Raw genomic sequence first — 24,945 nt, forward strand, 5'->3', positions numbered from 1 at the left:
TGGTTAAGCCACTAAGAGAGCTGGGTCATAAAGCTGGTGAATTTAGACTCAGGGGCGTCTACTTGAAAAGTGATCAGCTGTGCATTTAGATGTTCATAGTCAATAACGTGACACTGATTGATGCCTCAGTGAAGTTTTTTGTATTGATATCTAAATAGAAATACGGCGAGCTTCCAAAATGATTGACCTAAATAGTTTTGTGTAATGAAACCTCTCTACATAAAAACTACGAACAACAGCAACAATAACAACAGCTTAATGCCTCTCAGATCTACCAATGGCAAAATCTTTTAGGCTAAGACTGGTAAAAATAAGGGCACCATCCCCTGTGAGTTTGAAAACAGCATAGTCAATTACAAAGAAGTGTTAAGTTTCGCAGACAGGCTTATCCGTGCACATTATCCTATTGCATTGCAAGAATTTTAATCAGTTTTCCTCAAACCACTCTCTACTTCCTGCGCAAATAAATTTAAAAATTATATACTAGTAGACTTAACCTAAACTGTTTTCTAACAAAGTACAAATCCTCGAATCGGAGCCAAGAAGCCAATGAATTATTCCATTTTCGTAGATGGATTATTCAGTAAATTCTTCGTCAATTTCATCCTCTTGAGTGTCAATTTCGTCAGTTTCATCCTCTGGGGCGTCACTCTTGGCTCTTTCGGGAAATAAAATAGTTAAAAACAGTTTATTATAGATGAGACGTAATTTAGATAAATTTTTTTGAAACCAGTGATAGCTGTAAACATACCTTCTCCGCCGACATCTGAAACCTGGTTTAAACACATTCAGGTCCATTTTGGGCAGCTTATAACATTCGACGAATATCTTTGACTGTTGCAATACCCTCCTGGGAATAGAAGGGATGTTCTCAGCATTGTCGCAGATTATCTTGGCCAATGTTACTCTTCTTATTTCTTGCAGTTGGCATTGCGTGAAAGCTGTTTTTGTAGTGTTTAGTGTTTTGTTGGGCGCATTTTCATGCCAGAAGCGATCACCCTCTCGTAGGCGTTTGAACTGCTCGGCTATTAGACATTGAAAGGTTTTCCCCAATACACCCCCCTCCGGATCTGCACGTTCCATCATTCCTGTGAGGAATCATAATAATAACAATCACTATAAACGCTAAATTAAGCCCCCACCCCCCTCCTCTTGTGCTTAATTGTTTTAGCTGTGTTAGCTGAACGATAAGTTTTAGTGCCGACCGTGGTTTATATGGCTGTGTCCTCCAATGGGTATAATAAAGCGAATCCGATGTTATGATTGGCTACACGAATAGGCAAAGTTCGGGATCACTCGCTTTGATCCCGCAAAAGGAGACAAAGAGCTTGTAGCTGGTTCACATTTGTAGTGTTTAGACATTTCGTTACTGTTATATAGAGTTATCTGTGCGCTAAGAATCATGGTACTGTAACATGGCGTGCTCGCCAGGTGTAGATTAAAGAAACCGTTGAGTTTATCTGCGCTTATCTGGGTATTAACAGGCCATCATTACAACATTCCTCAAAAAAATATTGCAGCATTTTGGCACCAAGAAAGTAAAAGATTTGTCTCCAGACAGTTGATACCGAAAACAGTACTACAAAGTTACTGAAAAGCTTTATTTGAACGTCGACATTAATTCGAGATTGCTTTGGTTTGTATTTTCTTTGCTCTTTTATTGATCCAATCTCTTGGTAAGTAGCGTTTCCCGCGCTCCAGTCAGTTTGATCACCTACTTAGAGTTCTTATTGGCTCCTTGTGATATGCGCCTTTTTTCTCATTGGCAGGTGCGATTGTTTTGGTTTTGGTTTTACAACATTCCATCGAAATGCACTCTATATAGTAGAACAGGATTGCATTATTTTTCGATTTTCTTTGTGGCCGGTCAGGAAAAGTTGCGTCGCCCTCTTAACTGACGAGATAAATAACTTAATCCAAATGTGACTCGATCACTTGCGTTTTCATTCACTTTAGTCAGTTTTCTTGCTTTCTCCCTCTCCCCCACTCCCTTATGTGAGTTCTGATTGACTCCTTATGATAATTCTCTGAGTTCTGATTGGCTCCTTATGATAATTCCTTGAGCTCTGATTGGCTGTTGTGATTACTTTGCACTTGGTTTCACGCACTCAATCGAAAATCAGTGTGTAGCGGCATTGCGCCTGTGCAGACATACCTCCAACAAAAAGATCGATGTCCTGGACAGACTGGTACTGGGACCTCAAATTATTTATATCTTTTTTGCCAATGCCAGCATTTTCCAGATCTTCGAACTTGCCTACTTTTGGTGTAATTTTACAAAACTCGTTTCGATATGTCGTGTATGAAGGCACACCGCGTTCGCGTCCTCTTTGGATGTTGATGGCTATGAGGTCAGACAAGTCACCGGGGCCTCGAAACAGATTTTCTTGTACAGACTTGGAAAAGAGCCTAGAGTGAGAATAAGGTCAACCGAAGGATCAATCGTATGAAAATCATTATCTTGTATTGAGTTACTGGTAATCCTACCCATATGTGGGGATCTATAGAGATCGGATATTTTTAATTGCGGTATTAGTCGCTTTTTCGTTTTAACTCTTCCCTGAAACAAACCTGATCGGGGAAGATCTTTTTTTAACGAATATTCTAGCAAGGATTTTGTCTTTCTCGAGGGAAAAAGTTTAAATCAGATATATTTGGGTAAAATGATTTTTCACTCGATTTTGACGTTTAATTAACTGTCTTGTTTATTTCCCAAAACCGCCGACCCTCTTTCACCTAATAACTGCTCTCCCACTCTATCTCCTTCGTATCCATTGGCTCGCTTTTTCTAAACAAGAGATATGTAAAACTATCTTCTACATAACTTTTATCTCTCACTCACCCATCAACTTTGGCTGCGGGACTCTTCACTAAGCCTCTAAAGATGGAATCGACACCACCACTACACTTGTCATAAAGGTAGGTTGGATTACCAAAGTCCAGTACGGGGATGGAAGGATACTCTGACTTAGAATCACTGCTGCATTTGTGTTCAAAGCCGTCTTGAGTAAAACGTAAAAATTCCTCTTGAACCAAACTATGGCCAAATCGGTAAGCAGCTGCAGAGAAGGCTTGGGACATCTGGGCATTGACATCGGGGTTGTAACCTTTGAAATACCTTCTTCCTTTCAGCAGAGAGAGATTATTTTCTCTGATCTACAAAATGAAGAAAAAAAAGTCAGTTTGAAACTAAGAAAAAAAAAAGAGAGAGATTTAGAAACTGTTACCTACCGTTTTGGGGCTAAGAAGCAATGGCAGATCTTCGTTGTATGTAATGAATTGTAATTCCGCCCCAACGATTCTCCTTGTCTCCTGGTAAATCTGCTCTGCTTCCCAATCTGTGTTTTTACCAAAAAATTCTGCTATTCGGTTGTGTTCCCGGACGAACAGAGTATGAACTGACATGAGACCTGTTGTATCCATAAAATATATATCATTAGGAGGAAGATGCAAGAGAGTTATTTGATAAAGGGTAAGATAGAAGGACTTATGCCGACAAACGCCCGCGTAGGATCCTTCCCACATTTCTCAGGGCATGGTTTTAGAACCCCTTCACCACTTGGAATTACCAAAAAGTAGTTTCTCCCCGCAACATGTGTACTTCGTAAAGCAAAAAGGTGACAAGAAGAAAGAATTATATCAACATGGGTGTATCATTTGATTTTTACTGACAAACTCCCAGAACTATCACCGTGAGAAGTGTATCGTAAACATTTAAAGAGTAATAGTGTTGAGATCTTGGGAATAAAAGGGTTAATCAGGGCGCATGTGCAATTTGATCTTTCCAGTCATGTCTTAATAGGGATGTCTGTGCACAAGCGTTGACAGGGTGTCAAGTTGACGATGTGTTATCTACATAATTATGTAGCAGTAACAAATTTTACAGTTTTATAACAAATATTTGGTCTGAATACGCTATGGGCGTAGTTGCAAAAGATCGATAGACCACAGTCTAGTCTTTTTGTCTTGATCAAGAGTGAGAGGTGACCTCACCTTGATTCTCGTTCACTCTTTCGTCTCCGGCATCGAAACAAGGTCTGTTAGGATCTCTTGATACGCACGGCACCTCAGTATCTGTTTCTGCTGGTAAAAGATCCCCCAAAGGGCAGCCGTATAGAGGTTTCATAATTCTCATTCTCCCATCGGGGGCTCGAAGGTGTTCAGCCTCCTCATCGTCAGAGCCGTAAACGTTGGACGCGTCGATGAAAGCTGTTATCGTATTGGTGTGCTCTCTTGGTCCTGGTGAACACTCTGTTTTAAATTCATGGGGAGCATCTCGAATCACCTTGAAGAATGAAACACCCCTCTTCCGGAAGACGTAATCATCGGACGGAACCTCAATGTTGAAACACTCTGGGTTAGTGGAGTTTGGGGCTTCACAGTTAATTTTTTGTTCTTCCGCCAGCGTTACGTCATGGTCCAGGAACTGACCCCAATTCATGGCCAAGTGTGTCAGCGTTGGAGAATCAGGGTTTTGGCGGTCTGCATTGAAGGCAAGGACGAAACGACTCACGTTTCTCGCGTTGGGTAACTTGCTTCCATTTAGTGCCTCACGAGGTGTCGAGACCTGATTTGCATAATCAGCTGGTTGTACTCGTCTGAATGGAGTATGGGCTGCTCCAAATAAGGGTTGACGCACATTATTGCAAGTTCCATTAATTGTTCTAAAACGGGCCTCCTCCTTAGACTGATGTCGACATTCCGCGTGCCCTAATTGTCGCGGTTCTAAACACTGAAGAACCTTTCTCCTGCATATGGTTATTCTCTCCTCCCTGAAAAACAAAAAACCAAATATGAATTATTTAGTGGCAGAGTACCACTTGAAATTCAAACACCACAAGAACTTTGGAATGCGATTACTGAAATAAGAAACGCACTAGTAACTGTAAAGGACAACTGAGGTATTAGCAAGACTGAAGTACCGTGGCTTGAATTGAATTATTCAGTATTGGCTTAACAATGTACGATGAAAAGAAAGGGTGAGCGTAAGTTTCAGAGTAAAATATCTTTTCGAGATAAATATTTCAGATTTACTTTTAACGAAAAGTTAAGGAATTAAGGTTAATCCGAAATCTTAAAACGGGCGTGAGTAATTGAGAAAAATGTGTTTTCATAAAAGAAAAAGTTTACTTGATAACTTTCAAGGGTCCATGAATTGCAATTCCCTAGTTAGTGGTTACATTCATTAAATCCTTAAACCAGAGTAGCGTCAAACTATGTCTAGCTTTGAAGGTGTCATAACCTCCGTTAAGCGGGAACTCCCTAGCGACCATCGGCGGCAAATAGCCTCTTCGAACTCAGACCGAAATGGACTCCACTCAGTACTATTTCCTGCAAATAACCTTTTCAATGCAAAATAGTTTGGGGTGATTTCTTAAAAAGCAGAGCGTGCACGAGGTTTTTTTTTCGTGAAGGCACCCGCGAGGGTTTAACTTAATCTTTCTGAAAGTGTAAATTTTAGTAATTAACTTCGATTCAATGCGAAAAAAAAGTTTCTTTTTCGTCCAAAATTGGAGCGCAAAAGTTTGGAGTAACCTCAAGTATCAAAACTTAGCCTTAGGGCTGGCCGTTAACGCCTCTTTGTGTTCTCGTGCTGGAAACACTTACCCACTTGCAGTTATTTTTAAAAGGTGCAAAACATTTTTTTTCTCACAAATGTCTCGAATGGCACTAATGACACAAGCTTCGTCCTGTAAAGCCCTAAGCACTTTCGAGTCGTCCGCCTCTGATTTTTTACCATGTTGTAGTATCTGAAAGTTTTTTGTCGGACAAAATGTATATTCTGCCTTTCTCTGTTTTAGTAAGCTATCAGGTTTTTCGCTTTTGGCTTCAGCCATGGATTTGTTCGCCACGGCTTTGAATTCAGCTTTTATTTGTTTGCAAACATCGGTCGGCTCGCTTTCTTGCACCTGTTCCATGTCCAGGTCATTCATTTCGGCAAGGTCATCCACCAAGTCTGCGGTAGTGTGGGTGTCTCCTTCAAATCGGTCTTGGTTATTTAGAACAGAAGAGGATCCCTGCTCCGATCCCAGAACCAAGATAAGCAGTAGAGCACTGAGTAAACGTTCTGCCATGTTGTCTAATGAAGGGATGAAAACATTAACTTGAGACCGTCAAGTCAGTGCAACCAAGAACCTAATTGTAAAGGTCAATCAATTTATTAGTGATGTTATTGCTAATAATGTTGACAACACCATTCTCTTTGTAAATTGTTTTTATTCCCCTTGGTTTTAGGTGGTATGTCATGTGTGATCCCGCGAATTATGCCTTGATTGTTAAAAAATAAACTTGATTCTGTGAAAATGATGGACCTGACTCTTTGAAAACTAAATCTAATATCTGGATAAGCAACCTCAAAATGCAGCCCCTACTGACTTGCCGTGATTCTCGTTAGTGCAAGGCTAGATGGTTTCTGCGTCAGAGCGACATAAAACTGATTAAAACTTATTCTTTAAATCGAGGTGAATAGTTTGCACAAAGAAACCACTAAATTCGACTTTTTTATAGATCGAGGGCCACTGGCGCATGCAACTTCATTTAAGTCATGCGCATTAAGACGTGACAGTCCGAAATTATAGCAACTCCTAAAGCTGACTGACACGTTTATTTAGAACAAATTCCCAAAAACTACGACGGAAAATCTTCATCAGAATAACAGTGTTTCAAGAAATTATCGAAGAATGTTTGATCAACAAATGCCAAAGACGCCTTCACATGCTCCGACGTCCGTCATGGATTCGAACTTGTTGTTGAATTTAATTATGGCCAGTGACAGCGAACGTAGAGAGAGTTTTCATTATTTCTGAAGACAAACCATCGACGATGATATGTCCCGATTCAATTTATTGTGAAAGGAAGGTTTTATGGGGCTCTTGCAGAGGTGTTAAAGGCGGCGCTCTCCGATTGAGGTAAGCTTTGCTTTGTTGTTGAATCCTTTCGCTTAGCTAACAGGATTGTTGTTGAATAGTAATTGCTGCAGGGTTAGGAGTTAAGGTCTAAACTCTCCTGTAACTTAGAGAGTCGAAAAGAAATTTTGCATCCCAATAAATTGCCATCAGTAAACCGCTTATCAAACGTTTGAACGGTTTCAAGTTGATAACGAAAATATATTCGCATGAGAGAGCTGTCTGTAAATATAAAATGTAAAACGCAAATGTAAAATGTTTTGCAAGCACGAGTTTGGTTTTAACTTTTAAAAATCTTAGATGATTTCTGTCTTTTCACATAGTTGTAATACATGGCTTAATGATCCTAGCATAGTCAAACCGTTCGTGTTCACTTCCAAGGTTACTTTGGCAATCCGAAGTCCATAAAAAATGTTTCTCAAAATTTATTCTTGAGGCATAAATAAATCCGTCACATCATTATGTCACAGAGATATAGCTGTTGAAATTTAGTGCGTGGGTGTCCTCCTACAAGGAATTCGCAGATTATTTATTTGAAAGGTCAATCCTATTTCCGCGTTCATGATGGGTTTGAAAATAACCGCAGCCCTAATGTATAAGGTAAATTAAATCGAAATACTGTAGCAAAGACAACTGAATCTGAAGTCGTAAGAAGGTAATCAGCGAAATACCATAAAAATCAAAGCTTTGGTCTGACTTCCCTATCATCACACAAACCAACGGTAGCAGCTAACTCTTGACGAATTCTCGCTCGCTAATTGGTCTCTTTAGCCCGCGTGTAAACCATATTTGACGTCAACAATTTGATTTGAACCAGTTTGAGCAATAACTGTGGGTGAGTGTTCCTTGAGGTTCCGCGAGGTGTATCACAATTTTGGCGAATGCCTTGAACTCTGACTGAGCCGTATTATGAGAAAATAAAATGCATTTCTTCTGCACCGTGAAATTAAGCCAAAAAAACAAACTAAGAAACAAACGACGAAGAATATTTGGTTTAGCGTAGCATGTTTTTAAAGCCTTTTTCTTTTTCATACTAGAATGTCGGTGCTCTGATTGATTATCGGCAAAAACTTTTTGTTGAGAGTGCAGTTTTCAATTCACTTTGTAGCAGGCTGTCGATCAGACAAAAGACCTTCTAAGTCGTTGTAAAAGTTGAAAATAAAAAGCTCACACCGTGGTACCATTGCATAATGATTGAAGAAAGCCAATTTAATCTTATTTATGTAGAATTAATGGTCTAGATATTTATTGCTGCGTCTGTATTTACCGCTCATTTGAACACTGTGATCATCACCAATATCCTTCAAAGGGCTAATTAATCCAGTGATTTTGATCAGCTCTTTGATTTGAAATCAAGCGATTCTTTTCAAATGGAAAGCATCAGAATATTGCAAAATCTGATATTGTCTGGAACCTATTCCGAAGCAATTCGAGAATTTCTTTGGCAATCTGTTCTGACGCGAGAATAATGGTCACACACCAAAAAGTTTTAGAGACCTTTAGATACTTATAAACTTAGATGTTCATAAAAAAAAGGACGTACACAAAATATTAATGCAAGGACATGCATTGGTATTGATAACTAATTGACATAGTTCATTCTTACCTTTAAGCCACTTTGATCCTTCGCATTGGGAATACCACACAGCTCAAACTTTGGTCTTAAAACTTCTTATTTATACTCCCAAACAGGAACTTTATAAGGTCATTGTGTCTTTTGTTATGGTATTTTTGAACGCAGTTGAAATAATTGTTTGTCCCAGACAACGGTTTTTAATCGATCAATTTCATCACACCGGGAAAATACATGATTTGTATTTATTTTCAGCAAGGGTAGCTCGTCAAAAAGGTTGCAATTAAAATAATTATGCTTGGTCTACATTTACTTGCATTGCTTAATAGTTTTTGCATTTAAAAGTACTATAGAAATCTAATGCTTAAGTCCCAAAATGTGTGGACTTAAATGTATTTTAGGCTCCTAAAAGTGCACTTACTTCATTACGGAGATTTGATTTAATAGTTGTTTGAGTTTACTAGGTGCGTGTCTTCCAGCAAGGAATTCGCTGGTTTTTTTTATCATCATCATTATTATCATTATCAAATCGAGCTTAAACGTCTTAAACTAAATTCCGCATTCACGAGTTTAAAAATAAACACAGCGATATTGTAAGATTTAGAAATACAAATTATCAATGCTCAACTCTCAGGGGAAGTTGACGGTATTGACAAATCCTTGCCGAGATCGGGATTTTGTGAGAGGCAGTTAATTCTGGAAACCCCTTTTTTTTTTCTAAAGCGTCCACTATCGTCTTGAACAAATTTTGATGAATAATTAATTCGATCACTAGTTGTTTGAGTACATGGATGTGTCCCAACAAGGACCTCGCTGTTTTTTTAAAGGTCAAAACTATTTTCCGCGTTTATACGAGATAAAAAATTAAAACCGGTGGAAATGTTAGGAAAAATGAATCAGATATGAATGAGCAACTCTCAAGAGAAAGCAAAACAAGGTTTAAGAAAAGTAAATCAGTGGCGATCAGCGTTTTCACAAAGTGGCTGTTTTGGTCTGAAAAACCTTTTGTTTGCTTGCAGTATTACTTCTTCTTTTGTTTGCTTCTTCTTTTGTTTGCTTCTCAGTATTATCGTCAAACAAGGGGTTATTTCATGAAACAAAATTTATTATCGTGCGCTCACCGACTTAATTTTTCCGTGTTTGTCATGTCATTGTAAACCTCGTTTGCCGTCTCAATTTGGTTTTAACAATGGCTGTGCGTGAGTGTTCCTTGAATTGAGTGTGTTACCTTATTTTGGCGACTGTCTGGACCGGTGATTGAACCCCAATGAAAATTGATTTGACAACAGTACAGGCTGTAGACCAGACAAAAGACTTTTAAGTCGCTATGAAAAGCGACAATAACAAGTGAGCATTGTGGCACCATCTTAAAGAAACGTGAGCGAATTCAATTTTGCTCGTTTAAACTCAATGGCAGTCATCCATTTAATGTTTTTTTCTCATTGACGGTTCAATCAAGGTTTATCTGAACGCTGCCATCATACTAATATCCTTAAAAGGGCTAATTGATCCAGTGATTACGATCAGGCTTTCATGTAAAAGACAAATTCCTACGAAAATAATTGGAATAAAATGTAGTTTAATCTCATCTTGTGAGGAACCCATTGCGAAACCGGTTCTCGAAATCATTTCCGGTCTGTTGACGCTTAGACAGCAATTCTTACAGACTTAAAGGTTTAAAGACTCTTTAACACCTACAGACTTAAATGCCAATAATTGTTCATGTAAAAATTGATATTAATGTCTAACTCACATGGTATACTTTTGCATTCAACTTTGCTGGCTTAAAATGTCCTATTTGATAACCCCAAGAAGGAACTCTAAAAGGCCATTGTGGCTTTGATTGTAGTATTTCTAATCAAACAATGTGCATAATTATGCAAAGGTTATGTCACTTGCACAGCTAACAGTTTTCTCTACCTAGATTACCTATGCAATCCGAAGTCCATAAATACTTTTATAGAGTTCTGTCCTCGCGGGATAGTTACTGCGGTTATATCATCAAGTAGCGGTGATTTAGTTGTTCGAGTTTGATTCGTGGTTTCCTTCCAACAAGGACTTCACTTGTTTGTTTGTCTTTTAGTGTTTTTTTTTTTTTTTTAGTGAACGTCAATTCCAATTTTCCGCGTTCAGATTTAAAGATAAACGCAGGTTAAGTGAAAGAAAATTTGAAGCTCAACCCTCAAGAGAATGTAATGTAAGGTTTGAAGAAAGGCAATCAAAGAAAAAAATAGCTAATAAAGTGATCAGGTTTTTGCATTTAAAAAAAGACATATCCTTGAATCTTCAGTTCGAACTCGTAAATTGTTAGGTTAAAGTCAGTATCTTGTTAAAACCGAATTATTTTTTATATAACGCGTGTCTGTGCTCTGATCGATCATCGGTGAAGGCCTTTCACATAGCGAGAAGTATTCAATGCATCATAACAGGCTGTAGATGAGACGAGCTCGTAAGTCGCTACGAAAAGCTGGACTAACAAGTTAGCGCTATGGCACCATAACTGCACCATCGACGGAAGAAAGCAATTTTTTAAGAATAAAATACTTTTTGTTTAAACGTAGCGTCTATGCATTTATCGATATGTTTCAATTTTCATTTTAGCCTTCCGATCGTCACTAGTATCCTCACAGGCGGCCCAAGCTCTCTTTGAGAACCACACAGGCGACCCAAGCTCTCTTTGAGAACCACACAAGGAACACAATTTGCATATCGATTTATAAGGATTTGTATGGGATTTTTTACAAGATAGCCATAGAGATACAATGAAAAAATATATGAAGTTCATACATTTTGAACTGCGGTATTAGATACATATGATGCACGATCCTCGCAGTGGATAGCGCTATTTAAGCAATAGCGAAAATCAGACCTGAAAAAAATCAGGCCTGTACGGGATTCGAACCACTGACCTCTGCGATACTAGTGCAGCGCTCTACCAATTGAGCTAACAAGCCAACTGGGAGCAGGCCGTTAAGTTGATTCGTTAAGTTGTATCTACTGCGAGGATCGTGCATCATATGTATCTAATACCGCAGTTCAAATTATATGAACTTCATATATTTTTTCATTGTATCTGATTTACCACTTTCACGGGTTTATTACGAATCAACTTAACGGCCTGCTCCCAGTTGGCTTGTTAGCTCAATTGGTAAAGCGCTGCACTAGTATCGCAGAGGTCAGTGGTTCGAATCCCGTACAGGCCTGATTTTTTTCAGGTCTGATTTTCGCTATTGCTTAAATAGCGCTATCTACTGCGAGGATCGTGCATCATATGTATAGCCATAGAGATAGTTAAAAGTGAAAATATTAAATAAAACTGGCTTACCTTATTCCATACGTGTGTTGCTTGCTCCTGGTGTCGTTATTTTACCGATTTCACTTGATTTAATCTGTTTTTTTTTTTAAATCCTGGTTTTTTCTTCTTAAAGATGTTTAAGATGTTTTTTTTTAATCCTGGTTTTCTCTTCTTAAAGAGAAGAAAAGAGAAAACCAGTATTAAAAAAAGACAGATTAAATCAAGTGAAATCGGTAAAATAACGACACCAGGAGCAAGCAACACACGTATGAAATAAGGTAAGCCATTTTTGTTTAAAGTGCACCTACACCCAAAAGATTTTTTTCGCTTAACGAAGTAAGCTCATTTTTTTGAGTATTTCTGCGCAAAAATTTTTTTATTTGCTCAAATCTTCAATTTTCTATGCCCAGTCAAAATACGGAAAATCGGCCGCCATCTTGCCCCACGACCGAGTTTAAAGAAGAATGGCTCTAGCGGGTAATGTGACGTCAAATCGAGAACACGAAAGTCTGCATCTCACACATTTTCACTTGTTTGGGAAGATTGTCGTCGATATTGTCCGAAATATGCCGACTAGGTGTGTTGTTTGAAGAATGTAGGAAACGCGATACCCTCTTGCAAATTTCGCACGTTGCTACATCCTTCTACAACACACTTAGTCGGCATATTTTCGGACAATTATCGACTACAACCTTCCCAAACAAGTGAAAATGTGTGAAATGCAGACTTTCGTGTTCTCGATTTGACGTCACATTACCCACTAGAGCCATTCCTCTTTAAACTCGGTCGTGGGGCAAGATGGCGGCCGATTTTCCGTATTTTGACTGGGCATAGAAAATTAAAGATTTGAGGAAATTAAAAAATTTTTGCACAGAAATACTCCAAAAAATAAGCTTATTTCGTTAAGCTTATAATGGTCACACACCAAAAAGTTTTTGAGACCTTTAGATACTTATAAACTTAGATGTTCATAAAAAAAAGACCTACACAAAATATTAATGCAAGGACATAAATTGGTATTGATGACTAACTGACATAGTTCATTCTTACCTTTAAGCCAGTTTGATTCTTCGCATTGGGAATACCACGCAGCTCAAACTTTAGTCTTAAAACTTCTTATTTATACCCCCAAACAGGAACTTTATCAATTCATTGTGTCTTTTGTTTTGGTATTTTTGAATGCAGTTGAAATAATTGTTTGTCCCAGACAACGGTTTTTAATCGATCAATTTCATCACATCGGGAAAATATATGATTTGTTTTTATTTTTAGAAAGGGTAGCTCGTCAAAAAGGTTGCAATTAAAATAATTATGCTTGGTCTATATTTACTTGCATTGCTTAATAGTTTTTGCATTTAAAAGTACTATAGAAATCTAATGCTAAAGTCCCAAAATGTGTTGACTTAAATGTATTTTAGGCTCCTAAAAGTGCACTTGCTTCATTACGGAGATTTGATTTAATAGTTGTTTGAGTTTACTAGGTGCGTGTCTTCCAGCAAGAAATTCGCTGGTTTTTTTTTTATCATCATCATTATTATCATTATCAAATCGAGCTTAAACGTCTTAAACTAAATTCCGCATTCACGAGTTTAAAAATAAACAAAGCGATATTGTAAGGTTTAGAAATACGAAGTATCAATGCTCAACTCTCATGGGAAGTTGACGATATTGACAAATCCTTGCCGAGATCGGATTTTTGTGAGAGGCAATTAATTCTGGAAACCTTTTTTTTTTCTTTCTAAAGCGTCCGCTATCGTTTTGAACAAATTCTGATGAATAATTAATTCGATCACTAGTTGTTTGAGTACATGGATGTCTTCCAACAAGGAACTCGCTGTTTTTTTTAAAGGTCAAAACTATTTTCCGCGTTTATACGAGATAAAAAATTAAAAGCGGTGGAAATGTTAGAAAAAGTGAACCAGATATGAATGAGCAACTCTCAACAGAAAGCAAAACAAGGGTTAAGAAAAGTAAAGCAGAGAAATACTGGTAAATCACGTGGCGATCAGCGTTTTCACAAAGTGGCTGTTTTGGTCTGAAAAACCTTTTGTTTGCTTGCAGTATTACTTCTTTTGCTATCGTCAAACAAGGGGTTATTTCATGAAACAAATTTATTATCGTGCGCTCACCGACTTAATTTTTCCGTGTTTGTCATGTCATAGTAAACCTCGTTTGCCGTCTCAATTTGGTTTTAACAATGGCTGTGGGTCAGTGTTCCTTGAATTGAGTGCGTTACCTTATTTTGGCGACCGTCTGGACCGGTGATTGAACCCCAATGAAAATTGATTTGACAACAGTACAGGCTGTAGACCAGACAAAAGACCTTTTAAGTCGCTATGAAAAGCGACAATAACAAGTGAGCATTGTGGCACCATCTTAAAGAAACGTGAGCGAATTCAATTTTGCTCGTTTAAACTCAATGGCAGTCATCCATTTAATGTTTTGTTCTCATTGACGGTTCAATCAAGGTTCATCTGAATGCTGCCATCATACTATTATCCTTAAAAGGGCTAATTGATCCAGTGATTACGATCAGGCTTTCATGTAAAAGACAAATTCCTACGAAAATAATTGGAATAAAATGTAGTTTAATCTCATCTTGTGAGGAACCCGTTGCGAAACCGGTTCTCGAAATCATTTCCGGTCTGTTGACGCTTAGACAGCAATTCTTACAGACTTAAAAATTTAAAGACTCTTTAACACCTACAGACTTAAATGCCAATAATTGTTCATGTAAAAATTGATATTAATGTCTAACTCACATGGTATACTTTTGCATTCAACTTTGCTGGCTTAAAATGTCCTATTTGATAACCCCAAGAAGGAACTCTAAAAGGCCATTGTGGCTTTGATTGTAGTATTTCTAATCAAACAATGTGCATAATTATGCAAAGGTTATGTCACTTGCACAGCTAACAGTTTTCTCCACCTAGATTACCTATGCAATCCGAAGTCCATAAATACTTTTATAAAGTTCTGTCCTCGCGGGATAGTTACTGCGGTTATATCATCAAGTAGCGGTGATTTAGTTGTTCGAGTTTGATTCGTGGTTTCCTTCCAACAAGGACTTCACTTGTTTGTTTGTCTTTTAGTGGTTTTTTTTTTTTTTTTTAATGAACGTCAATTCCAATTTTCCGCGTTCAGATTTAAAGATAAACGCAGGTTAAGTGAAAGAAAATTTGACGCTCAACCCTCAAGAGAATGTAAAGTAAGGTTTGAAGAAAGGCAATCAAAGAAAAAAATAGCAAATAAAGTGATCAGGTTTTTGCATTAAAAAAAAGACATATCCTGGAATCTTCAGTTCGAACTCGTAAATTGTTAGGTTAAAGTCAGTATCTTTTTAAATCCGAATTCCTTTTTATATAACGTGTGTCTGTGCTCTGATCGATCATCGGTGAAGGCCTTTCACATAGCGAGAAGTATTCAATGCATCATAACAGGCTGTAGATGAGACGAGCTCGTAAGTCGCTACGAAAAGCTGAACTAACAAGTTAGCGCTATGGCACCATAACTGCACCATCGACGGAAGAAAGCAATTTTTTAAGAATAAAATACTTTTTGTTTAAACGTAGCGTCTATGCATTTATCGATATGTTTAAATTTTCATTTTAGCCTTACGATCGTCACTAGTATCCTCACAGGCGGCCCAAGCTCTCTTTGAGAACCACACAGGCGGCCCAAGCTCTCTTTGAGAACCACACAAGGAACACAATTTGCATATCGATTTATAAGGATTTGTATGGGATTTTCTATAAGATAGCCATAGAGATAGTTAAAAGTGAAAATATTAAACAAAAATGGCTTACCTTATTCCATACGTGTGTTGCTTGCTCCTGGTGTCGTTATTTTTCCGATTTCACTTGATTTAATCTGGTTTTTTTTTTTTAATCCTGGTTTTTTCTTCTTAAAGATGTTCAAGATGTTTTTTTTTTAAAATCCTGGTTTTCTCTTCTTAAAGAGAAGAAAAAAGAAAACCAGGATTAAAAAAAAAACAGATTAAATCAAGTGAAATCGGTAAAATAACGACACCAGGAGCAAGCAACACACGTATGTAATAAGGTAAGCCATTTTTGTTTAATATTTTCACTTTTAACTATCTCTATGGCTATCTTGAAGAAAATCCCTTACAAATCCTTATAAATTGGTATGCAAATTGTGTTCCTTGTGTGGTTCTCAAAAAGAGCTTGGGCCGCCTGTGGTATCCTCAAAAGGGCTAACAAAATCGAGTGATTGTGGTCCGGTTTTCATCTGAAGACATTGGACTCTTCTCGATAGAAAAGGAACAAAATATTCGGCTTAATCTGACCTTAACAGGAACTTATTCGAAAATGTTTCTGGTCTGCTTTCACGCTCAAAGACGGAGTGTTTCACTGACTTAAAAGTTTATTATTAATAACTAACTTACAAAGTTCACTCTTACCTTTAAGACGGTTTGATTCTTCGCAATAAAACTACCAAACAGCTCTAACTTTTCTGGCTTAAAAGCCCTTATTTTATACTCTCCAACAGGAATTCCAAGGAGCCTTTGTGTCTCGTTATTTTAGTAATTTTAAACGCAATTAGTATAATTGATTTTCTAAAACAATGGTTATTTATTTATCGACTCGCAAACACGCACACACAAAAAAAATCAATAATAATAATAATAATAATAATTGCTTTTTCTGCATTTAAAAAAAAGGTAGTTCGTCAAAAATGTCTTACCATGGTAGAATTTGTTAAGCGTTGTTAAAAAGAATTTTAAAATTGGTTTTCTTTTTTTCATTGATTGTAATGGTCGAAAATGATCTAAATCTCCTTCCAGGATGAGGCAAGAGAATGGAGAGACTTAAATGATGAACTAACAGTTAAATGACAATTTCAAGACTTTTATTGCATTGTAGAATAGGGTCATAGATACGATCGATGGACTAATGATTTCGTGTGGCAAAGCAGAAATACGTGATTGAACTTTGTAAAGACACTTGTAAGCTGAAGAGTCTGTTGTGCCACACCCTTTGTGTGGAACAGAAAGCAAAGCTGTTTTCGTTTTACCTTTTCCGCTATCGTCAAACACACGAAAAAGCTTCACCATGGCTATCTATGGCTTGACAAGAAGGCTTTTTTAAGCTTTTGTCAGTGTAGTAGTCGATAAATTTCTTCTTCATTTTCTACCAGTGCAGTCAAGAATATTAATATCTGACGAAGCTGTCAAAATTAGTCTGATAACCCCCATAGAAAATGACAGCAACATTCGTTTTTCAATAAATAAACGCGGAAGTTATCAGAAGCGTTTTGCGCAAACAGCCAGGGACTTCCTTTAAAAAAAATTTGTGGTCAAATACGAAGTAAACCGCATCACCCAGGACACTACACTTTATTATAAATGTAAACCACGGTTTATTGAAAGATTGCCTTACGAAGTCTTAGATGAACTTAGGTATACTCTAGAAATTAAATTGGACAAGCGTTTGAGGAAATTACAAATTCTCCAGCATCAAAAACTATAGAAACGAGCGCCTCCTAAAAAATTAATCTGATTGAATGATTGCCTTACACAAAAAAGATGATTTTGAAAAGCTTCAAGGTAAACCGATTCAACGCACAACTATTCGATTACCTGACGTTCCATAAGAGCTTGAAGGAAAGCCCTGTAAGCTAATACCAGATGAACATCAAAAAATGATTTATGATGAACCTTTTAGAAGTTTATGGATGCTTTCCGTTGCTAAATAGCAGAGATTTGAGTATTTCAGGTTGTTAGTTGTTTGCACAAAACGTAAACATCAATTTATGCATTCATGAGATTAAAAGAAAACAAAAAAACGCAGATACATGGTGGCCTCTCGTCTAATTTGTAGTGATTTGAGTGTTACAGGTCGTTGGCTGTTTGCGTAAAACGTAAGGAACAAAATATGCTTCGTAAGGAACCCATTCCAAAACCCTCAGAGATTTCTGCCGGTCTGTTTTGACGCGTAGAGAACAATGCTTAAAGGCTTACAGGTTTACAAACTCTTTGACGCTTACAGACTTAAAAGGCTAATAAACAAGTGTATGAAATATTCATCTAAATATTGGTATTGAAAACTAACTCATTGAGCTATTCTTACATTCAAACAGTCTAAATCTTCACAATGAAACTTCCAAACAACTTCAACCTTTCTGGTATAAAACTTTTTATTTCATACCCCATAAGGAAATCTCAGGGACCATATGCATTTGGCTTTTAATGTGGTATTTTTAATCAGTCTTTTTAATTATACACAGCTTAATGCCACTTGCAGAGCTTAACAGTTTTCTCTTCCAAGACTACTTTGGCAGTCTGAATTCCTAAAGGTATTTAGTAACTTCTATTTGGAGGCATAAATACTATAGTTACATTATTACATGGCATTGGTTTAGTTGAGTCTGAGTTTTGCTCGTGGTTTTCATCTAACAAGAAACTTGTTGGTTTTTTGTTTCGTTTTCTTTTTAACGTCAACTCCAACTTCCCGCGTTCAGAGCGTCAGTTTAGAAATAAATACAGTGGTAAGACTTGGTTAGGTGAAACAAAACTCGATGGTCAACTCTCAAGAGAAGGTAAGATAAGGTTTGAAGAAAGGCAATCAGAGAAAAAAATGGCAAATAACGTGGAGATCAGGTTTTTGCCTTAAAAAAAGATAAATCCTAGAATCTTCAGTTCGAACTCGTAAGTTGTTAGGTTAAAGTCAGTATCTTTTTAAAACCGAATTCTTTTTTATATAACGTGTGTCTGTGCTCTGATCGATCATCGGTGTCGAAGACCTTTCACATAGCGAGTAGTACTCAACGCATGCTGCAGATCAGACGAAAGAGCTCGTAAGTCGCTACGAAAAGCGGGACTAACAAGTTAGCGCTGTAGCACCATAACTGCACGTTGGATTGAAGAAAGCGATTTTTGAGATTAAATCTTTTTTGTTTAAACGTAGCGTAGGCGTTTATTGATGTGTTTAAATTTTTATTTTAGCCTTCTGATCCTCACTAGTATCCTTAAAGGGGCTAACAAATCAAGTGATCGTGGTCCGGTTTTCATATTAAGACAGTGAACTCTTCCCGACAGAAAAGGAACAAAATATTCGGCTTAATCTGACCTCAACAGGAACGTATTCGAAAATGTTTCTGGTCTGTTTTGACGCTCAAAGACGAAGCGTTTCACTGACTTAAAAGTTGATTAAAATGTTCAAAATATTGGTTTAATTTTTAGTATTAATAACGGACTCACAAAGTGCGCTCTTACCTTTAAGACGGTTTGATTCTTCGCAATGAAACTACCAAATAGCTCTAACTTTTGTGGCTTAAAAGCCCTTATTTTGTACCCTCCAACAGCTGTTCTGAGGAGCCCTTGTGTCGCTTTATTTTGGTAATTTTAAACGCAATTAATATAACTGATTTTCAAAAGCAATGGCTATTTATTTATTGACTCTTAAAAACACAAACGTCAAACAATAATAATATTTACTTTTTCTGCATTAAAAGAAAGGCAGTGCGTCAAAAATATTTACAAAAGTTACGCATTAGCCGAGTCGGATGCAGTATTATGGTAGAATTTGTTAACCGTTGTTAAAGAGAAGTTTGACTGGTTTTCCTTTTTTCTTTGATTGTAATGGTCGCAGACGATCTATTTTTTTGATCATGTTACTTAAACGAGCAATATGACGTTAGATGTAGACTTGCCCAATTTGGCGTCAATCTCCTACCAGGTTAAGACGAGAGAATGGAAAGAATTGCACTCTTATTCTCATAACTCCAAATGATGAACTTACAATTAAATGATAATCTCAAGACTTCAATTGCACTGTAGAACTGGTGATTGGTTTTTGTAAAGACCCTTGTAAGCCGAAGAGTCTGCTATGGCTCACCACACTCTTTGTTCGTTGATTTTTCCCGTTATGTTCAAGGCTTTGTTAAGCTTCTGTCAGTGTAGCTTTCGATAAATTTCTGTTTCGTTTTCTACCAGCGCAGTCAAGAATATTACTACCTGACCAAGCTGTCAAAATAGTTTGATAACCCTCATAGAAAATGACAGCAGCATTCGTTTTTCATTAAATAAACGCGGAAGTTATCATAAGCGTTTTTCGCAAACAACCAGGGACTTCCTTTAAGGAAAATTATGGTCGAATACGAAATAAACCGCATCACCCAGGACACCACACTTTTTTAGCATCTTAATTTAAACCACGGTTTATTGTAGATTGCCTTACGAAGTCTTTGATGAACTTTGGGTATACTCTAGAAATTGGACAAGGGCTTGAGGAAATTACAAACTCACCGACATCAAAAAACTATAGAAACTAGTGCATCCTAAAAAAATCTGGTTAAATGATTACCTTACGCAAAAAAAAGATGATTTTGAAAAACATTAAAGTAAACTGATTCTACACATAACTATTCGATTACCTGACGTTTCATAAGAGCTTGAAGGAAAGCCCTGTAAGCTTATACCAAATGAACATCAAAAAATGATTTATGATGAACCTTTTAGAAGTTTAATATGGATTCTTTCCGTTGCTGAATAGCAGTGAGTTGAGTGTTGCAGGTCGTTAGTTGTTTGCACAAAACGTAACATCAATTTACGCGTGCATGAGATTAAAAGAAAAAAAAAACGCAGATATATGGTAGCGCCTCGTCAAATCGTCTGGTTGATTAGGATAGGAATCGTGTCTTAGAGTTGTAAGATAATACGAAATGAGCATCAAAAAATTATTTATGATGACACTTTTAGAAGTTTATGGATGCTTACGTTGCTAATTAACAAAGACTTGAGTGTTGCAGGTCGTTAGTTGTTTGCGCAAAATGTAAAGGAACGTCAATTCCAAGTTTTCCGAGTTCAGATTTAAAGATAAACGCAGATTAAGTGGAAGAAAATTCGACGCTCAACTCTCAAGAGAATGTAAGATAAGGCTTCAAGAAAGATAATCAGTGAAATATAAATCAGCATTTTTCAGAGGCTGTATTAGTCTGGAAAACTTTTTGTTTCCTTCACTTCTTCCGCTATCGTCAAACAAACCAAACCAGTCGTTTAAGGTATTTATTAAACAAATTCTAATGTAGAATTCTTGTGCGCTATTCGGTCCGTTAAACCCATCAACTACATTTCCTCTGAGGTGTGTGCGTTCAGTTGTAGACAACGGATGACGCTTGATGCGTTACGAACAATTACTTGCCAGAGCAGTCGTGGGTTTGTTTCCCTTTGGTGTGTTACGAAATAGGTATTATTAGGAAGAAGAGAAAAGAGTTATTCAATATAGGGTAAGAAAAAAGGGCTCGTGACAGGAATACGTCCGACAAACACCAGCACAGGATACTCCTTATAGTTCTCTGGGCGTGGTTTATGAACCCTATCACTACTTGGAATAACCAAAAAGTAGTTTCTGTTCACAACACGAGTACTCCCTCAAGCACAAAGGTGACCAGAATAGAGAAATATATCAACAAGGGTGTATTTTTTGATTTACTAACAAATTCCCAGAGTCAGCACCATGAGAAATGTACGGCAGACATTTAAGGAGTAATAATGTTGAGATCTTGGGACGAAAGAGGTTAAACAGGGCGCATGTGCTATTTGATCATTCAGTCGTGTCTTAAATGGGAAGTCTGGGAATAAGTCATGACAGGGTGCCGGTGAACTTGACAGTGCGTGGTCTACATGTATGAAAGTACTGTAATGACATTTTACACTAAATTTGATTGTAAATATTCAACCAGAATACGTTTTAGACGTGTTTGAAAAAAAATCGATATACCACAATCTTTGACAATTGTTTTTTTGTGGGATTCCCACACTTTGTCAAGGCCTGCGAACTTTATTTATTTGTCCACGAGAGAGAGAGAGAGAGAGAGAGAGAGAGAGAGAGAGAGCAATAGAAAAGTTGATCTTAACATTATTTCTCCTGTAACCTTAGGACAATTTCTAAAGTTAATTATAACATCAACAAAGCAAAGCGCACAATCTGACTGGTCAATTCAGCGTCCTCCATTTGCCCATGGGTGTACGCTGCTGACGTGAGCAAATGCAGAGACTATTTTTCCGCGCGCGCTTGTTTTTACTTCGCCTGCGAACAGGCTCCCGGCTTGGAGGAGCGCAACGGCGCGAAACAGGGGAAGGGGAGCCTGTACGCGTCTTGCTAAATCGCGTTTACCTCCCACAAGAACCCCGCAGAGAACTTATCTTGTTAACTGTCAAATGTCAACCAGTCAGCGCGCGCCGGAAGTCAAAATCCAAAACAGAAAACAAAAAAACGAACAGGTTCCCGGCGAGCAAGCGCCATGTCTCACGGAGGCATTTTAACAGCAACTGTTTAATAATGACACTGAGTTTTTTCATCTGCAGTCCCGGTGATTGCAAGTATTGGCGTCCCTTAAGAAGATAAAACGAATAAATTAAACGTAATCAAAGTAAAGAATGACTACAGCGCCTTGGTCAGGAAATCAAGTAATGCAATCGAAAGACTCCAAAAATAACAGGCACGGCAACACAGACTTATGCTTATCGGTGAATGACTATAGAACTTGATTTTCCTCGTTTACAAAAGGATCTGATCTGCGACAATTTCCCAAACGCCTCACGGAAAGCAACATCTGCACTGAGTTTTTCCTCAGACCTGTGAACAATCATTGAACAAGTGAGTAACAATTTAGTTAGAAGTAAACCCAACAGGATTCGTTAGAAACATAATACCTTTTTCCAGTCCACATCTCAACAGTATGGGACTCATCCACCACAACTGGGGCCAATTTTCTGTCAAGAGAAGAGCAGTTATCTTTCAAAATTTCGAGGAATCGTTTCTCCATAACTGTCTCAGCCGAACCGAGTTCTGCGGCACTCAGCCGAAATTTTGCGACACGTAACTCGTCTTCCGAGATATCCTCTGTGGAAGCCGCCGGGATACCCACACTTCCGGCCTCAGCAATTTGGTCTTCATTGATGCTTTTCAAAGGACAAATAACCAACACAGTTTGCCGCTCTTCCCCTTCAATCGACACAGCAACAGCAAAGAGTTGGAAAATAAGACTTTTGCCGTATCCTGCCGGAAGAACCGCGAGCACATCATCTTTCTTAAGTAAATAGTCCACAGCATTACGCTGTTCGGGCTTCAATTGTAACGTAAACTTCAAATTATTTGATAAATGGTCACAAGCCTCTCGAAGAACAGCATCCCTTCTTTCCGCCATTTTAATTTTTTGTCTCTCTTTTTGTCTGAAAACTAAGACTACGTCATGAAAAATTAAAATCAACCAACCAGCGCTTTGCGTCCAAATTTTGGACGCAGACATTCGATATTCTGAGACTTGCGTGCAGGCTCCCCTTCCTGTGTCCCCACGTCTGTGTCCCCGATCCCCACGAACGGGGAGCCTGTTCGCAGGCTAGTTTTTACTGGTCACGTAATATTTTTTAAATAACAGGAAATGTTATGTTATAAAACAAATGGTAAACACCACAGCGTACACTATTGAGTTATGGATGCACTTGGGAGGTTTGCTAAGCACTCAAGAAGCTAGAGTCGCTCTCGGCTATCGCCTCGAGCGACTCTTACGCTTCTTTCGTGCTTAGCAACCTCCCGCGTGCCTTCATAACTCAATAGTGTACGCTGTGGTGTTTGCCATTTGTTAAATAAGGTTCTTCCAGACTCGTGTGGATTTTTATGAATACTGAAAAGTAGGGTAGGGTCAGAGTCAAACAGTAACTCTACAACAGCTTTCTATGGTATTCTTAGGCATGGAGAGAGTTAAGAGTCTCCCCAAAGCGATCCCAGGCATCCTCTGCCATTAAAAATCACTCGTTCAACTCTTCTCACTAATGTGGCGCCCTTACTAGTCAAGAACACGAAGCACTAGCTCCTTGAATAACCAAAACGTTTCTCGTGAATCAATTTTTTTCCTGCGGCTATTTGCAGCTCGTTTTCGTTACTTCTTGCGGAGAGAAAGTTTTAACTTTTTGCGTTTGACTCTTATTGCTGAAAAACTGCTATTTCTGAACCACTCATTGCTTCCATAAAAAAAGACCATATTCTAAAGACCCCATCGGTAATGATCGTCCTGGATACAGAGTTTACATTTGTCCGCGATCAATCAAATCAATCCATCAATCAATCAATCAACTTTATTTAACGAGGGTAACACGTGACAGTACTTCAACTGAGTAACTAGTGGCCCTCAAACTAAATTTGTAAAACAAAGTTAAGTAACAAAATACATGTCGTAAAGAAAGGAAGTATTAGTGTATGTATGAATAGGACTAACAATAGTGAAAACTATATTACACTTATAAAAATATCCTTAAAATGAATTTCTACAAACTATAATTACAATAAGAATACAGCTGGGATAGGTCGAGCGAGAGTAAGATTATGAAATGTTGGATTAACATAAAAGTATGAATAAAATTAAGTTTCAGTTACGCTAAAATGATCAACGTCATTGTATTTAGCTAAAAAATGTCTATAAATAGCCTTTCTAGATGAGATTACACATGTTACTTTCTTAAGGTTAACTGAATGGGCAGAGAGTTCCAGAGCCTGGTTGCGGACACGCTAAAAGTTCTCCCTCCCTCAGATACACGATTATATCTGGGGCAGACGAGGTTTAAGGCACTGTACCGCCCACTGCGTGTGTGTAAATCTGCATTGCATTTAAGAAGGTCATACATGTAGCTGGGGCAGTTTCCTTGAAGGCGCTTAAGGACTAGTGAGCACTTAATGATTTTAGCTTCATCATAAAATGGGAGCCACCCTAATTTATTAAAAAGATTTACGCTATTTGATCTTGTGTCAGCTCCCAAAATTACTCTGGCAGCACGTTTTTGCAGCTTGAGGCTTCTCGTTAAGTTATCAGTTGAGCAGTTTGACTAGATAGTTGACCCATACAACATTACTTGTTTGATCATAGCATTGTAGTAAAGTCTGCGCTGTTCAATAGGGATGAATCTCCTTATCTTTCTAAGAACCGCTATTCTCTGGGACAACTTCTTGCACAGTTCCTCAACGCCGTGTACATTAAAGCTTAAGTGTTTGTCAATGGTAACCCCCAATAGTTTCTGACGATCAACCTGTTCTATGTCAGAGTTAGCAGGTTTGAGCTCCAGTGAACAGTTGTCAAGCTTGCATAGCATGCGTTTCCCTGTCACAAGGAGACATTTCGTCTTCGCAGCGTTTGTAACCATTTTGTTAGCAGCCGAC

At 37.9% G+C, this 24,945-nt stretch overlaps 1 protein-coding gene and 1 long non-coding RNA gene across 3 annotated transcripts in view; one reads left to right on the forward strand and one right to left on the reverse strand.

Annotated features, from left to right (window-relative positions):
- Nucleotides 1–117: 117 nt before the first annotated feature.
- On the reverse strand, nt 118–8,638 carry LOC111336575 (salivary peroxidase/catechol oxidase). 2 transcript variants are annotated; one of them, XM_022942697.2, is made up of 8 exons: nt 8,512–8,638; nt 5,608–6,135; nt 3,994–4,772; nt 3,232–3,410; nt 2,843–3,156; nt 2,156–2,409; nt 752–1,088; nt 118–658 (listed from the first exon to the last, which is right to left on the reverse strand). In XM_022942697.2, exons 2-8 carry the CDS (start codon nt 6,072–6,074, stop codon nt 577–579), a joined length of 2,412 nt encoding a protein of 803 aa, XP_022798432.2. In that variant the 5' UTR covers nt 6,075–6,135; nt 8,512–8,638; the 3' UTR covers nt 118–576. The 2 variants fall into 2 exon arrangements, with proteins under 2 accessions (XP_022798432.2, XP_022798433.2); XM_022942698.2 differs by having other exon boundaries at nt 5,608–6,079; nt 8,512–8,624.
- LOC148717321 (uncharacterized) overlaps nt 6,297–24,945 on the forward strand; it is a 29,702-nt gene continuing 11,053 nt past the window's right edge. Inside the window, exon 1 of the long non-coding RNA XR_015994663.1 lies at nt 6,297–6,908. This is a non-coding gene — a long non-coding RNA (uncharacterized LOC148717321). The remainder of the gene's footprint in view (nt 6,909–24,945) is intronic.

The sequence above is a fragment of the Stylophora pistillata genome, chromosome 13 (genome assembly GCF_964205215.1).
Source record: "Stylophora pistillata chromosome 13, jaStyPist1.2, whole genome shotgun sequence".
Lineage (NCBI taxonomy): Eukaryota > Metazoa > Cnidaria > Anthozoa > Scleractinia > Pocilloporidae > Stylophora > Stylophora pistillata.